The sequence below is a fragment of the Oryzias latipes genome, chromosome 1 (genome assembly GCF_002234675.1).
Source record: "Oryzias latipes chromosome 1, ASM223467v1".
NCBI classification, from domain to species: Eukaryota; Metazoa; Chordata; class Actinopteri; order Beloniformes; family Adrianichthyidae; genus Oryzias; species Oryzias latipes.
In genome coordinates this window covers 29,468,377-29,484,879 of record NC_019859.2, presented here as the reverse complement: position 1 = coordinate 29,484,879, position 16,503 = coordinate 29,468,377, and the positions used below count along the sequence as shown (strand labels likewise).

At 40.0% G+C, this 16,503-nt stretch overlaps 1 protein-coding gene across 1 annotated transcript; it reads right to left on the bottom strand.

Annotated features, from left to right (window-relative positions):
* Positions 1-47: 47 nt before the first annotated feature.
* as3mt (arsenite methyltransferase) lies at positions 48-14,974 on the bottom strand. Its single transcript, XM_020705503.2, has 11 exons — positions 14,877-14,974; positions 14,698-14,746; positions 10,023-10,150; positions 9,798-9,948; positions 7,193-7,329; positions 7,046-7,115; positions 6,876-6,957; positions 5,898-6,029; positions 1,367-1,506; positions 1,172-1,294; positions 48-480 (listed from the first exon to the last, which is right to left on the bottom strand). The coding sequence occupies exons 1-11, from the start codon at positions 14,891-14,893 to the stop codon at positions 370-372; spliced, it is 1,140 nt and encodes a 379-aa protein (XP_020561162.2). The 5' UTR covers positions 14,894-14,974; the 3' UTR covers positions 48-369.
* Positions 14,975-16,503: the final 1,529 nt, after the last annotated feature.

Here is a 16,503-nt window from a genome sequence, read left to right as displayed (position 1 = left end):
GATGATTTGTGTGCAAAACTTAAATGAAAAAAGGTCAAAAAGACAAGTTTTGATGTGACAATAAGAGCTTTAATGAACTGGCATACATTATTGTCTTTAAGGACATTTCTGAATGAACATGTGATCATTAACCTTTCTATACTGCTTATTAATGTTTTAACTCATTCTTTGGGTTTCCATTTAAAATTATTTCTCATTTTGAAAGATTAGAACTAAAAATAAACCAGTTTCTTCCTTTCTCCTTACAGATTTATAGACTGGAGCACAAAAAAAAGGAAACAGAAAGTCACAGGCAGGACACCGCTTCTGAAAAGGTCCTGTATGCTGACGGAGCGGTGCAGCATTGTCCTTCCCGTGGTCTTCCCAGCATCACTTGCAGCAGTCAGCAGGTCGAGTGCTGCAGCACCCCCCTCCTGTGGCCGAGACGAGGCCCTGCTCGCCGGACTTGAGGGCCAGCTCGAAGGGATCCGCGGCGTTCGCCTGCATCAATAATTCAGCGTTAGGAGCTGAGAGCAGAGATGTTATCTGGCTTTGTGCAGCAAAGTTGAGTGCCATCAGAAATCAAAGCACCGCCCACCATGCTTGACAGCGCAGGATTGTTTTCAGTACTTGTAGCTGCAGTTTTACAGGAACGAATAAAGGTGGTCCTATCAGCTAAGACCCGTGTGGGTTAGGCAGACTTTCTCCTCCTTGATTCCTTCAGGAGGTGGGCATGGTGGTTGGCGGATGGGTGTCAAAGGTAAATAGTAAACTGACTGTAATGAATCACTTCTAAAGTACTTTCCACGCATAAATGCTTCAGCAGAAGCTAAAAGAAGTGGTTATCTATGAGTACGAGAGCTTTGTAAAACAGTCCAGCAATATTGACAAATGTGTACATGTGCCTGTGCACTTCTGACACCAGGAGCTGATAAGATGTCACTGCAAGAGAAGAGAACATTCCTTGCTGCTCAAGGTTCCCAGCATGACTCCAGTCCGATTATGTCTGCAAGCAGCTGCTCAACCCTCCGAGTGTGTGTGTTGCTGTGTGTGAGGCACAGAGCGTGCAGCGCGTGTGCGGCCGTGGGTGTGTCACGCTCTTCCAGCTGGTATCGGAAACACACTCATCTCCACTGTGACAAAGGCGCACAGCAGAATACTTCATTCCTCAGACTGTCTGGGAAACACTGACCTCAGCTGGGACGCTGCGGGGCTCACAGGAGCCCCCTGGTGGCTGGAAAGTGAAGTCGTCTGCAAACCTGGAATGTTTCAGGATGCTGGCCAGCTCCTGGTCCACCTCCACTGGCTCATTGGCCTGCAGATATTACCACCATGTTAAAACATTTGCGTACACAAAACCTGGTTTCTGCAGGACTGACACACAGACCTTAAAGGTGTAGCAACAGTCAAAGTGGAGGACAGTCTCTGACCCTGGAATCCCTCCGTTGTACATCACCCGGCAGGCCTTGGACTGACCCCTGGGGAGCTTGAACAGGCGGTATGTGGCAGAGACAAATCTGAAATCACCTGTGTGACAGAAGCAGATAGGAGAATCAGACCTGATGCTGGTGAGCAGCATTGATGTCTGAGGAAACGTCCTGGATGATCAAAACACTTAAGTGAATCGATGAGAACAAATGATGAAACTAAAGCAGCTGCGTGAGAACATTCCTTCCTGTTCGGGGTTCCCAGCACAGGAGGGTGGGGCTTTGATTTCTGATGGTTTTCTGCAGACTAACAATCATCACAGCTTTGAATGAGGAGTGTGTACAGTGTGCCTCTTCTGGAATCAAAGGAGGCGGTCCTGGAAACTAGTTCCTCACCATTGACCCCCAGCCTCTCCAGGATCCTAAAACAAAAGTCAGTTTGGAGGAAGATGAACCAAACAAACGGCTGAAATAATATGACACCAAATATTTCACATATTGGAATAAAGCTGTGAAAGAAAAAGCTTGGAGCAAGATTCATGAGATTTGCACCGCTTCAACATGTCACACTAAAGGCCCGTACACACCGGGACGAATATTCGCCAGGCGTTATTCGCCAGCGTTTTTCGCTACGTTTTTTGTGTTCACACCCAGGCGATTTTCGCTGACGATGAGCCGAGCGAACATGCAATTTCATTCCCTGACATTAGATGGCGCTTAATGTAAACAGAAATACTCCTGTACACAAGGTGGCGCTGCGCAACTTTACGCTTCTTAAAGTCGCTTTTTACTCAGAAGAAGAGAGCAAGTATTTACGCGCTTGTCAGAATCAAACAAAGAAAACATGAATATTTCAAGCACCAGTAGCTCCAACTGGTGCTTGGTTCGGGGATATTTTAGAATGTCCGTCATTATTTCTTCACGGCAGTGTAGACGCTACTTGGCGTCTATCTTCTTCGCTGGTATGTGTGCTCAGCAAGGCAGTTTCGTGTTTGAGCGCCCCCAAGTTGTGTTTTACTGTAACTTCAGAAGCTCCAGACACGTGTGCAAAAGTGCCATTCTCATTGGTCGAATAGATTTCAACGCGACGCGTAGAAAAAAAAAAACGAACCCGAGGCGTTTTTTTTTTTTTTGACGCTTTGACGCGTGGCGTTTTTTCGCGTCGGTGTGCACACTCTCATTGGTGCCCTTTGTTTAGTCACGCGGCGTTAAACGTCGGCGAAAATCGCCGGCGAAATTCGTCCCGGTGTGAACGGGCCTTAAGCCTATTCTAACTGAGTACATGGGTTAGTATCGGGATGCGACAGTCCAGTGTGAACACCATATTCTAAGAGAGTGTTAAAAGACCGGTGTTCAACGCGTTTGTGACACAGTAGTGTTGTCTACTTGTCAACTGTGTCAAAATTCATCACTTTTAGACATAACATAATACAAGAACAAGATACACCACAGGTATATATTTGTTTATTGCTTTTTTTATTTCATTCCCTCCCTCTTGTTCCTGGTGCCCAGAGTACAAAATGATGCCGAAGGACTTCCCTTCCTGTTTGAGGGTTCTCTACAGACGGGTATTTTTCCTGCTGCCTTTAAAACGGCAGTGGTGAAACCGTTACTCACGAAAACTACTTTAGACCCTTCAGTTTTTAATAACTACAGACCTGTGTCCAACTTGCCATTTTTAAGTAAGGTTTTAGAAAAACTTGTTTTTATTCAGCTGAATGAGTTTCTCTCTCAAAACAACATTTTTGAGATAAACCAGTCTGGTTTTAGAACGAACCACAGCACAGAGACAGCCTTGTTAAAAATCGTTAATGATGTCAGATGTGCCTTGGATTCAGGTCAGATCTCAGTACTAGTTCTACTAGATCTAAGCGCAGCTTTTGATACTGTTGATCACCTGATCCTTGTAAACAGACTTAAAAGTCTTGGCCTTTCAGAGACTGTTCTCAAGTGGTTCGAATCGTATCTCATGGAGAGATACTTTATGGTAAGCATGGACACACACTTTTCTGGGGTCCATGGAATTAATTGTGGAGTGCCTCAAGGTTCCATCCTTGGCCCCTTGCTTTTTAACATTTACATGCTTCCTCTGGGGAATGTCATCAGAAGCCACAACATCAGTTTTCATAGCTATGCTGATGATACCCAGCTGTACATAGCTATGTCTCCTGATGACACAAGACCAATAGAAGCACTTTTTTTAACTGTATTTTAGATGTGAAATTATGGATGGCAAATAATTTTCTGCAGCTCAACCAGGACAAAACGGAAATTTTAGTTATTGGTCCTGAAGCCAAGAGAGAGAAACAGTTTCTGAAGCTACAGGAACTTTCTATAGGTCATTCAGAAACAATCAGAAACCTGTGTGTTATTTTTGACTCTAAGCTAACTTTTATCCCACATATAAAACAGGTGGTTAAGACTGGTTTTTATCATCTCAAAAATCTGGCTAGGGTCCGCCCACTACTCTCTCTTGCGAATATGGAGATGCTAATGCATGCTTTTATCATGAGTAAAGTTGATTATTGTAACACCCTGCTTGCCGGTCTTCCAAAAACCAACATTAAGAACCTTCAGCTTCTCCAGAACTCTGCTGCACGAGTTCTTACAAAGACCAGGAGGCGAGCTCACATCACCCCAATTTTAAAATCCCTGCATTGGCTCCCCATATGCTTTAGGATTGATTTTAAAATACTCTTACTCGTTTTTAAATGTCTTAACGGTCTTGCGCCTTCTTATCTATCAGATCTTTTAGTAAAGTATGAACCCTCACGGACCCTGAGATCCTCTGGCACTGGTCTGTTGACCATTCCAGCTGTAAAAACTAAAACCTATGGAGAGGCTGCATTTCAGCACTATGGTCCCCGTTTATGGAACAGTCTGCCAGAGGACCTGAGAGCCGCAGAGAGCGTTAATGCTTTTAAGAAAAGGCTCAAGACCTATCTTTTTTACCTGGCTTTTAGCTAATGCTTTACTGCTTTTATTTATTTATTCAGTTATTTATTTATATGTACTTTTTATTTTTATTTTATTTATTTATTCAGCCATTTTATCTTGTTTTATGAACTTGAACCTGATTTTTAACGCGTTATTTTAATTAACCTTATTTTAATGTTTTATTGTTTTTATCAATATGTTTACTTTTTTATTCTCATTTTTATTTATTTGTATTTCCAGTGCTTCCTCAGCTGGAACCTCTCCCTCTGGGTCGGCTGCTGTTCAGCCACTGCGGCTCTAGATGGGGATCTGCATCACCGCTTAGCTGTGGTGGAGCGGTCCCCGCCTGTGATGCTGCATTTGGCTGTCTATGCGACTGTTCACGGAGGGGGAAGTTCCAATTATTAGCGTTTCCAGCATCCTGTTTTTGTGCTCAGCCTACGTCTCATTGTCGTTTGCCATCAGTTAGGGGGTGGGATGTGTGAAAGGAGTGGGGGGCTAGGTACGGGGAGGGGGGCCCTATTTATTTATTTATTTTTATTTATTTATTTTTAGATCGTCAATGCTTGTTTTTATACTTTGTTGTGTTTTAATGTAAAGCACTTTGTTTTATATTTTTATATGAAAAGTGCTTTATAAATAAAGTTTGATTTGATTTGATGCGTGTCATAATAAAAGCTTAGAGTTTGTGTTGTTATGTCTCTGGTCCTCCTTCTACGACGAGTTATCCGCCACATCTTAAAGACTGGTCCTTGAAAAATTTGTATGACGTTATACCGGTCCGCAGCGTTTTTTTTAGGACAACACAAGGGAATGCATTCAAAAATAAAGATAAAGATAAATAAAGATGCTCCAGGAGAATCAGCCAATCAGAGAGCAGGATAGACAGAATGTCAACCTGAGAATACAGAACACGTACTAGACTTTAAACTTACTAGACTTTAAATGTATAGTTTCGAGAGCCTTGTATCTTTTGCTGTCTTTTTTGTATTGTTTGGTTAAAGTGGCTTCCTTCATGGGAAAGGCTAGCCAATTAACTGGAGCCCCTTAAAGACAAAGGAGCTCAGTGTGAAGGGGAGGCTAAGGAGATTAAAAGCAACTGTGCAGACATTTTGGGTTTCCTGTCAAATAAAATAAAGAACTCTGTTCCTGGACCTTCTAGGCTTCTCTGGTCACACTACATTGTGACAGCGTTATTGAAGGCACATCACATGCCAAATGCGCACGTCGCATAAAAAGCAGTAGACTGTGAAACTTTTCCGATTTTTTAAATTTCTGCTGAATTTCCACCCATTACGATTTTTTTTCACCAAAAGCACATATTTTCAAAATCATAAAATGTTCTTTTTTTAATTGGTTAAATGTAATCAACTGTGTCAAAGTTCTATAAAAAAGCCCAATTAGGGGGTATTCCATCAAATCTGGCAACGCTGCTTGGATGCCAAAGGAGTTGTAGTGGTATGGGATTCATGAAGATCCTCAATGGAAAACTGACATTTGATGAATACAAATCAGCAGTTTTCAGCATAAATAGTGAAGAAAGGGATTTCAAACCCAGGATGTCCAGCAGCTCCTTGTTGCCCACCGTGACGGGGGTGGCTGTCACCAGCCGCGGGAAACTAAAGCCTGTCGCTTCAGCCATCTGCAGGAGATCCTTCCACCAGAGCGCCCCACCAAGGCACTCACCTGACAGACCAAGCAAGACCAACGTGTCACACTTCTGACAGAGAAACAGCTGGGTGCATACGCAGTCTGCAGGCTCCTAAACCACGTCCAACATGAAGAACACCAACCAGAGGAAATATTTCAGAAACTTCCGGACACATGCAGACATAAATGTGAGCAAAAAGGAATATACATTTTCATGTTGCTTGGCAGGTATTAATACACTACTGAATAGATGTTTTACAACACCTCTATTTTCTCCCAGTTTCAGGTGGTAGAGTCCAATGAACAGCTTGGAAAGTTTTTGTAAAGATTTCAGAATTACACAGAAATAACTTAAAAACCATGACCTACATGAACTATCAAAAGCAGTTCATAAGCAACAGAAATTGGGCTGAAAGTGGGCTTGGCAGAATGGCTCGAACATTTTAAATTGTCCACATGCAAGGAGCCACCGCATACTTTTATTGAGGCATCTGATTGGTCGGTTTATAACTAGAACACCCTAAACTACAGAAAAATATCATAAAAAAAGATTTTAAAAAATAAAAAACATGCTGGAAAAAAAATCAGAGCAACAATGGTTATTCTGACAAATAGAATGACTGAGAAATAGCTGTATATTTATCTAGAAGTTTTTGGGAATTTGGGTTTTTGGAGCCAATGAGCACTTCCATTTTAGACAGCCAGGAGGAAGGGGTCACTCAGACCAGCCCTTTATACATATTTAATGGCAGAGACTGAAATTCCCTTGAGCCAACATCTTGGATCACCATGTAGATGAGCATCATCTACTGACACTGACACATCATTCTGTCTTTCTTGCCACCTCTGATTTTGTGTCAGGAGGATTTTGTTCCAACTTACCCCACAACACTTTATGGTTTCTGATTTGCTCTGGCAGTCTTCCACTGGAGTAGATGTCACTGAAGTAAAGCTCTCCCCCATCCTGATGAGCAGAAAGAACAGCGTTTGTGATAAAGACGGGTATTCTGCACAGAGCTCTTCATGAGTGCTGGTTTTCCGACAGCCTGAACCTTGAGCACGGCGTAAGCTTCAGACAGTACGCGCCTCTTGTCTGGAGAGAGATTGATCACGCAGTTGGAGCTACAAAAAACAAAGTGAAGGGTTCAAAAGACCTGACCTGTTGGGTAGAGACAGCAGGGGATGGTAGGAGATCTTACATGATGACATCAAAGGAGTTCTTCTGGAGGCCCGCCTCAGTCAAAGCCTCGATGTATCCCTGCACAAAACTGACATTTGGCTTCTGGAAGCCAAACTCGGTCATGTGATAATCCAAGTATTTTCTGGCCACATCTAGCTGGGAAGAAACGGTGATACATTTTCAGCAGAAATCAGTTAGAAATGACAGTTTCTTGAGTCTTATTGTGGAGAAACTGTGGTCTGATCCTTGGTTCACTTTAACTTCATCCAGGTTTTAGGAGACAAATTTCATCCAAGTTCCCCTTCACAGCTAGTTTCTTCTGAACCTTTCTCTGTGGTTTCAGTCAAGCTGTGACTAGACATCTGACTCAAGAATGATATGTTAAAAAGTTTTCACTTAGTGACTCTGGTCCTGTAAAACAAGCCCTCACCAACGTGCTTTGCACGTACTGTCAAGTGTTTCTTCTAAAATCTTTGGCTCTTTATCCGGAACATGTGCATGTAAATGTGGTCACTGATGACCAGCAGCATCTGCTGTGACTAACCCCGAGCAACTGCAGAAACAGTCAGGAAAGTGCAGAACGATTTCACCACAAGAAGAAATCATGAATCAGGTTTTTTCCAAATAGAAATTTGAAATGATTTCAAACTATTATAAGAGAGTAAAAATGTCATGCAGTCCCTTTACAAACTTAGTTTTCATGGTCAGCAGTCAGTCACTTTCAGGTGAGACTTCTCCATTTCACAACTTTCATGGGCAAAAGTTCTCAGTGCAGCCAAATGCTGAAGAGGTTTAAGTTTGAGAGTTTTAGGACCCCGTCTCTGCCGTTTCTAGCCTGACACAGTGGATGCGCTTTGTGGGCGTGGCTGATTGTAATTACAATCTTTGTTCGTATGGGGGGAAAAAAGGTGTAAAGATGTTCCTGAAAAGGAACAAAAAGTACCGCATGAGGTACGAGAGATAATACAACGAAAACTTAGAGCAACACTATGGATTTGAGTACATTAGAGCTCAGATGCTTTTAGGCACCTTTTATTTTTTCCTTACAACGAAGGAGGGTCTAAGGACAGGGATGCCAGGTTAGTTTAGTCTGTTTAGTTAAAGTTTTAGTATTATCCTATTGAATTCTATGCATTTATGATCCTTTTTGATTGTATTTTTACCTTACAATTACCAGTACAAAGCCAATTGAGACGACTGTTGTTATGAATTTGGGCTATACAAATAAAATTGAATTGAATTAATGTTAATGAATTAATGAGAGTGCCTGCAAAAAGTAGAAGAAACAGGCAGATGCAAATACAACAACATGCATGGGAATAATATTATCTCAAAGTGCCCAATGCCTAACAAACACCTCCAAACTCTCTAACATCTCTTGCAATGAATCTTCAAGATCCCTTCTTCCCACCAACACCAGGAATGGTAGTTGCAACCTCTAACCCTGTGCCTAGGAATAATTCTTTAATCCCCTCTTCAGACTACACCTCAGCTCCCACTTTCTCCCATTCCAGCTCACAGGCTGCTGCACCTGATGTAGCTTATTCTGCTGACAGACGAGGGGTAAAAAGTTTTGACTCTAGTGGAAGCATTAGAAAATGTAACAATTCAAGAGTAGATGACACAGTCTGTGGAACAACCCTGGGAATATAAGCGATTTCTGCCTGCAGGCCTTTAGAACTCGGTTTACTCAAGTGTTTGAATTCAATACTGGATCAATAGCTTTTCATAAGCATTATGCCCCATTGTTTAAGTCAATTTTTTTAATGAATGCCAAAATCAGTGTGTGGCGCGGTAGAAACTTCCTGTGGCGCCCTAATAGTCCGTGGTTTACACAAATGTAATGGCCACATAACCCATACCTGGGACCAACATTTGGCTTACAAGCAGTTGGCTAAGAAACAGAGAGATTGCATTTTTATCATGCAGGGATGCTTAAAGACATCTTCAAATCTATGTGCAGTTTCTGCCCATGAGACACTTTGGCATTTGTGTCATTTAGTGATTATAACAGGAACTACAATTTGTTCTATGCTGTAGTGCTTTAAAGACACTGATTCAGCAGTTTATCTATCAGCCCAAAACATCACAGACTGCTCTCTACCCAGCCTTGAGGACGTGGCCTGCTTTTGCTACTTCAGCAGAGCTGTATGTAGTGATACATATGTGCCGACACATTGCAAACTAAACGTTATAAGCAACTTTCTAAGTAGCAAATTAAAATATTAAATATCTGCTTTCAAAAACTGTTTTTTGTGCTTTTCAAAAAATCTTTTTGCATATGCATTGCATGTTGTCTAAGTGTTGGTAACTACCTGTTGCTGTCAGCAGAAAAGAATATGCATGAACATTTTCTGCAGCCTCTACGACGTTGCTATTTCTTAAAGATCTGCCCCTTTTTCGCTTGCAGACAACCTGTTTCCAGGAATAAGGGATTTTGTAATTAAGGCTTAAGCAGCAGATGATGGATGGATGGATGGATGGATGGATGGATGGATGGATGGAAAAACCTGAACCTGGAGGTCTCTTCACTTCATGACTGCGAAGGAGCATCTCTTTGCATCTTCAAAAATGCTGGCTGTTCATGCAGCCAACAGGTCACAGATATTCTGTGGTGCAGGTACCTGGGCCTCAGTCATGTCAATGCCAGTGACATGACCCTTCTGGCCCACCAGCTGACTCAGCATGTAGCAGTCCCTCCCACTGCCGCTGCCCAGGTCCAGGATGGAGCAGCCCTCCAAGCTCTCCGGCACCAGCAGACCGCAGCCGTAGTACCTGTGAGGTCACAGAAACTTGAATGTCCGAGCCGTGCGAGGAGCAGGTGAGAAGGCAGGAAGTGCTGCACTGACCGTGCGACGACTTCAGGGTGAACTTTCTTCAAAGCCTCGCGGATGAAGGCGGGGCTGGGCTGAGGTGGAGTCATGCAGGCATTGCTCTGCAGATCTGAGGTTGTTTTCAGCTTCCTGCCATAATACTCCTGTTCAAAGAAACGCCCTTCATCAAGGAGCTGCCACTAACAAGACGTGTTCCCGGAGAGACTCATGACTACAACAGGCCACTCTGCTGGTGGTACACTGTAAAACACTGACTTTAAGATGAGAAACTAGCAGGATCTAAAGCTGTTAGGTTCAGAGAAATTTCTGCACAATCAGCAAAGTAAAACCAGAAACTGAAGAAGTTCCACAAATATGTAACAGACACCAAACTGTTTCCCTTTGGTCCATTTTGATGACAACTGAAGCCAACCTAAACAGCTGCGACCTGAAGATAAAGCAGAGGTGTCCTTTCACCACGAGGCTTCAGCCATAAAACAAATGAACACACTTTTACGATGTTTAAGATCAACTTTTTGAACACATTCGTCGTCGGTTCTAACAGTTAACCTGAGCATTCAGCGGCAACAGATCCCACCTGTGACTGGTTGTGTGGGCTCAGCCTCAGCCACTCATTGATGTTCTGCTGTTGTTTTTAAAATGTTCTTGTAGCCTTTTTCTCATGATGGAGGACAAATATAAAATAACATAGGATTAAAACTGTGTTTGTGAGTATTTCTTTCTTTAAATAGCTGTGAATCAGGAGCAGATGAAAAAATACTGTTGGAAAAAGCTTGTTTGTGACGTAAAAACTCTGATGGGTGGGCCAAAGTCTCAATGCTCTGCTCCTTTCCAAGTCAGGCACTTGCTAAACTGAGGCTTACTTTTGCACCAATAGTCCCGCCCACAACTTAGATGCGAATTTCTGATGTACTTCTGCTGCTCAACAGAAACTATGTCAAAGAGAACGACACAGATTTTTTCATTCAAACTTAAAACGTTGTGAATGTACTGGGAACACTTTTCCATCAGATCAATAGACGATCGGAGTAGGACTTTAACCCTTGTGCTATCCTAGGCACTTTAACATTGGGAGTTGGGTCATTTAGACCCACTAGGCAGTGCGCTGAACCTTTTTTCTTCAATGATTTGTGATCTTCACTGGTGTCCATGGATTACATGAAATCTTTCCACCTTTATCCACCTTTGTCATGGTAGGGAGAACACGTCAATGTAAGGGTGGGGTCATCTAAGATAGCACAAGGGTTAAAGTCTAAAACCAAAGGTGTAGATTAAAAACACAAACCCAAATCCAGTTTCTGGTTTCATGTCTGCGATAAAGTCTTATGGACGACCTTGGTAGTATTTAGTCCCACTTGGCAGAAATTTAGAATTGAAAACAAAAATAACCAACGTGACTTTCTCATGTAATCAGCAAATCTTATTTCCCTGTATATGACAGGTTCAGTCTCCAGTATGGAACTGCAGAGACTAAAATCATTTTTTAATAACAAGTGGTTGAATAAAGTTTTTGGTCTACATTGCATTTCTATAAATAATAAAGCAGGGGTGAAAACTCATTTTCACAGAGGGCCACATCAGCACAGTGGCTGTCCTCAAAGGGCCAGATAAAACTTATACATGTAACTAAATGTTATAAAAAATAAACATAACTTTTCCTTAAAGTTAAATAACTCATTTATTATAAGTTTTTAAAGTGACAATTACAGTTGCATAGAAAACAAATGTTTGCTTGTTACTCTAGCATAAATCCTTATACATAGGAGTCTGACAGGTTAGGTTATATGGACAGTGTTTAAATCCTTATGTATAGTTGCCCGATATATTTCAAGTCCAATTCCCCCTAGATATGAATAAATACACACCAACATCTTTTTTCTAACTTTTATGCTCTCGCGAGCCACATAAAATGACATGGCGGGCCACATTTGGCCCGCGGGCGTTGAGTTTGACACATGTGTAATAAAGGGACCATAGTGTTGTTAAGATGTGGTGCAGAGACTGACAGACGTGTGACAGCAGAGCCTGATGCCTTTCTTTAAAGTTAACTGAGGAGTTTAAATGTAATTTCAAGAGTTGGCTAGGCTTCTAATGAAACTATAGTTGTTGTTGTTTTGACTAATTGATTGGTTTATGATTCATCCGTTTATTTCTGGCGCATTCACTTGTTTATTTTGCTGCTACCCTTAGTTAGTTCCTGAGAGAAAGCAGCAGACAGCTAAGAACGAACTGAGTGATAGAAAAACAGAAAAACAGGGGGGTATTCCAGAAAGCAGGTTATGCTAGCTCCCACGATAAGTTTGAGGCTAAGAAAGTTGATAACCTCAGCTTTCGGTTCCAGAAATGGAGGTATGTTTCAGGGTAGGTCAAGTTACCATGGCAACTCATGCTCTGAACATAACCTGGTCCGGAGCAGGTTTGGTTGAAGCTTAGTTTGTTTACAGAGAGGTGAAGCAGCATGGTGTGTCCATTTGAAGAGGATTTAGTGGATGAAGAAGCTCAAATAATACTTTTTCCACCATGAGAGGGTGATAAGACCACATATGGATGTTGGAAAGATAAACTTTTTTACTCTGATCTAACTCAATTATTTGCTTCAGTTAAGATAAATCATATTTTTTGTTAGAAATTTTTTTGTTAAAAATTACACGTAGTTTTCAGACAGTTATTTTCCTTTCGTTCAAATTAATTCAATTAAGTAGGTGTAACTTTGATGCTGCTGTTAGATCGGCACCGCAAGGGATTCTGGGATATCATTCCCTTTGCCTGTCTGAACGGATTTGGGTTTAAGTGTGGGTTTTTTACAAAATGTGTTTAGTTGTATAGCTGTTTTACTGTGTTTCACCGTGTTTGGCAGAGCTATTTTGTCCTACTATGCTTACGTCTCTGCACCATGAGTGAGAGTAAAGGATAGGATGATGAGTTTATATAGCACCCCTACCGCTTAGTATTGTTATGACAGTGACAGAAAATTCTTTAGTGAGTTTTTGCACTCGGTGCATTTTTTTTCCGTTCTTTTTATTGTTGTAAAAATGAGCATATCTGCCGGCTCAAACTTAGACATATGAAAGTTCAAGAAATATAAGTAATTAAGATGGAAAAAAGATTAATGGAGTAATGTGACATTTAGTTAGATAAATACGTAAATTTGAGTTGTATTAACAATTATTGAGTTTGAATAAATTTAACTAAATTATTTAAATTATTTTTCAGCCGTGTTACTTTTTTGATGGACTTATAATTTTTAACCGCCGTCATTAAAATCTCAGACTCCGTATCACTTCCGTCTCAAGTGTCGCGCTTTCTTTTTTCTCTCCACGCGTTTCCATGGTGACTCCAGAAATCAGCGATCTATTGAGAATGTCTTTATGTACCGTGCGTTAACCCAGGGTTACCAAGTCGAGCGTAATTACGCCAACTCATATCCGGTCTTTTGGAACCGACATACCCAGAGTAAGCAAGTTCAGGCGGATTTCAGCCAGAGTTCAGGCTCAAAGTCAGGCTAGTTTAAACATGCTTCCTGGAATACCCCCCAGCAGGCTGACTATAGTTTACACAGACAATGATGTTATAAATGTTCTGGGGGGGAAAAGTCAACACAAACAGTGTTTACTGTGTCACATGTTCACACATTACCACGGTAAATCCACAACTTGCAGCACTTTACCTTCACTACAATATCAAAAAGCTTCCTGTAAAACTCTCCAACTTTTACCAACAAGCCTCACTGGCTTGGAAGTTGTTGCGTTACTTTTTCCCACATAAATCTGTAATTTGGAACAACAAAGATAAAACCACGAAGAGCAAATCTATATTTAAGCCAAATTGGATAGAAAGGTTTCATTTATTTTTCTGATATCAACTATATAAATGGTAACCTATTTAATGATGAAAGGTTTTTGTAATTGTAATCTTTTCCAGTAACAAAATAGTCAATAGTATTTTGAAAGCCATCAGATCACGTTTATGGTGGCATTCTGTCATATGTGACTGTAGTCTTAGAAATATTAAATGAATTAAAGAGTGATGAGTACCTGAAAAAAATAGCATTCATAATAAAGTCAAACAAATACATAAAAAACTCTTACGTGATATTATCTAGAAAATATGTGCAATGCTAATTTTTCAGATAATGATCATTTTGGCAATAATTCCCCTGAATCTTGGTTCACCTTTTATAGAATAGCGCACTTTCTTATGAGCTCCAGAAGCCATTGCAGCGATTCAAAAATAATGAATTAAAAATTAATCGTCTGATAAGTTTTCAACAGATACTGTTAATATATTTTTATTATTTTTTAAGATGTGTGTGTGTGTGTGTGTATTTATTTATTATTATATATTATATATTATAAATGCTTATTTACAGAAATGCAAAGTGAGAACGATTACTCCAAATTTTTTGGCTTTATTATAATAATTGAATTTCATCGACTTTACATTACAACCCCCTCAAAAATATCAATATACCCTCACAGACACCATACAGTATTTTTTTTTTCGTTTCATTTTTACTAAATTTTTTTTCTATTAACATTTGTTGACTTATAATTTCTTATTCACATGTCCCTAGCTGAATTCTTTTATATTAAAATGTTATTATTGTTATTGCTGTGTTTCCATTGCACGTATAATCGTTTTTGGTAATTGTGTTTATGTTCAATAAAGTTTAAGAAAAAAAGCTATTTACCTTCACGTCCACGTGGGTGGAGCTGTCAGAGAATCCGGTTCCGCGCGCGCTTGAAGAAGAAGCAAGAGTCTAGCATTTAGTATCACGTATGTGTCACGCTTCCGTCACGCAAACAACGCGCGGGCCCAGATATACTGCAATCTGTGAAACAAAAAAGAAGAAACCAAAGCTAGCCATACCTGCTGTCTTCAGCCATCGACTCTGAAATGTTTGGTGCGTTCAAAGTTCAAGTGAAATGTTTGGTGCATTCAAAGTTCAGGTGATGCGTCACTTCCTGTTGAAGCTCAACAATCATTTCCGAAAATTTCAGAATAAAATAAAACACTGAAAAAATGAAATGAAGAACAGATGCCGGCACGTTTTTATTAGGTTTTAGTTAACTTCAGAAATTGCAACGATAATGGGTCATTCTACAGTTGGAGGGCATTTTACATACCACCCTTAGTTGAAATTATCTATGTACGTTTTTAAACACATTTATGAATTTTAAACACTGAATGGTATTCTTTAATTTGTTAAAGTAGTCCAGATGGGTTCTAGCTGCAGCAACTACCTTGAAAGGATGATTAACTTAAAATAAATGAAACTGTATGCAAACAACGAGTTACAGTTCATAAAAGGGGACATTCATTTAAGTCAGATTTTTTAGTGTGGCCCACCAGAGTGCTGCTGAAAAGCAGAGACGCTACCGAGCCAAATGTGATTTAGAGAGTACAGAGGAGACAAGAGTACTTACTCAAAGAAAGAGAGAAATGAAATTAAAATGATGTTATTTCTTCAACTTCTTGAGCGTTATTTGAAAAAACGAGCAGCAGACCTCATTAAAAGCTGTTCATTTTGTTGTCTTGGTCATTTATTTGTCACTTTTGAATGATGATCCATAATCAAAAATATTAAATCCATTATACTTTATGCAACCCTGTCACCACATCATTTTAATTGAAAAAGATGCTATATTAATTTCTCTGCTTATAAGGGTTGGACCCGTGTTTCTTTAAAGAGTTTATGCAATCATATTTGCAAAATGTGTTTGAATAAATATTGTACAATAAATACTTAAACGGGCCAGTTTTGAAAAGCAGGTGGAGAAAGATTTTGAGAGTTGATAAAATGAATTTAAATCAAGTCATACGTGACATTAAATGGTTATTCAGACAGAATGTTATTTGATGAACTTAATGGAAAAGGAATTTCATTTCAGAAATCAACAACTTTTTTCTGGTTGCTGGTTCCGACGTTGCACTGAGTGTTGTAAACACCAAATAAATCATGTAATAAAAATGACTTTATTGATTTGTTGACTGAGCTGCTCAAGCTTTTAATAGTTTATTACTTATTGTTGATAAATATGTAGCAGAACGTCAGAAAGTGAAAGTTTATTTTTCAAGAATTTTGAAGCCCAAATGTCTCCCAATTGTTGAATGAACCTAATATTTATACTTCTTTTAAATTTAACATTTAATTTTTTTCAGCGGGTGGGGCATTCATGAACCAGCAGCTGGAAAATAACAGATCGAAAACTTCCAACATACTAAAAGGACAAATCTCTTAAAGGTTGTAAACATTTCCATCAACAATAAGATGACATAAAATAAAGCTTGAACAAATTCCACTTTTACATTGACATTTAGAATGAAAGCTTTCATTTTTGGTCTAAATAAACGTATCTGTATGTTTCTTTCAATTCAACAGCAGTGTTTCCTTTCACTCAATCCATAACAGGATTTCCCTCTTTGGTCTTTTAGAAAATAAACCTATTTAGTAAATGCTGAACCGAAGGTGTTTAACTTTGACCTTCTGTGTGGA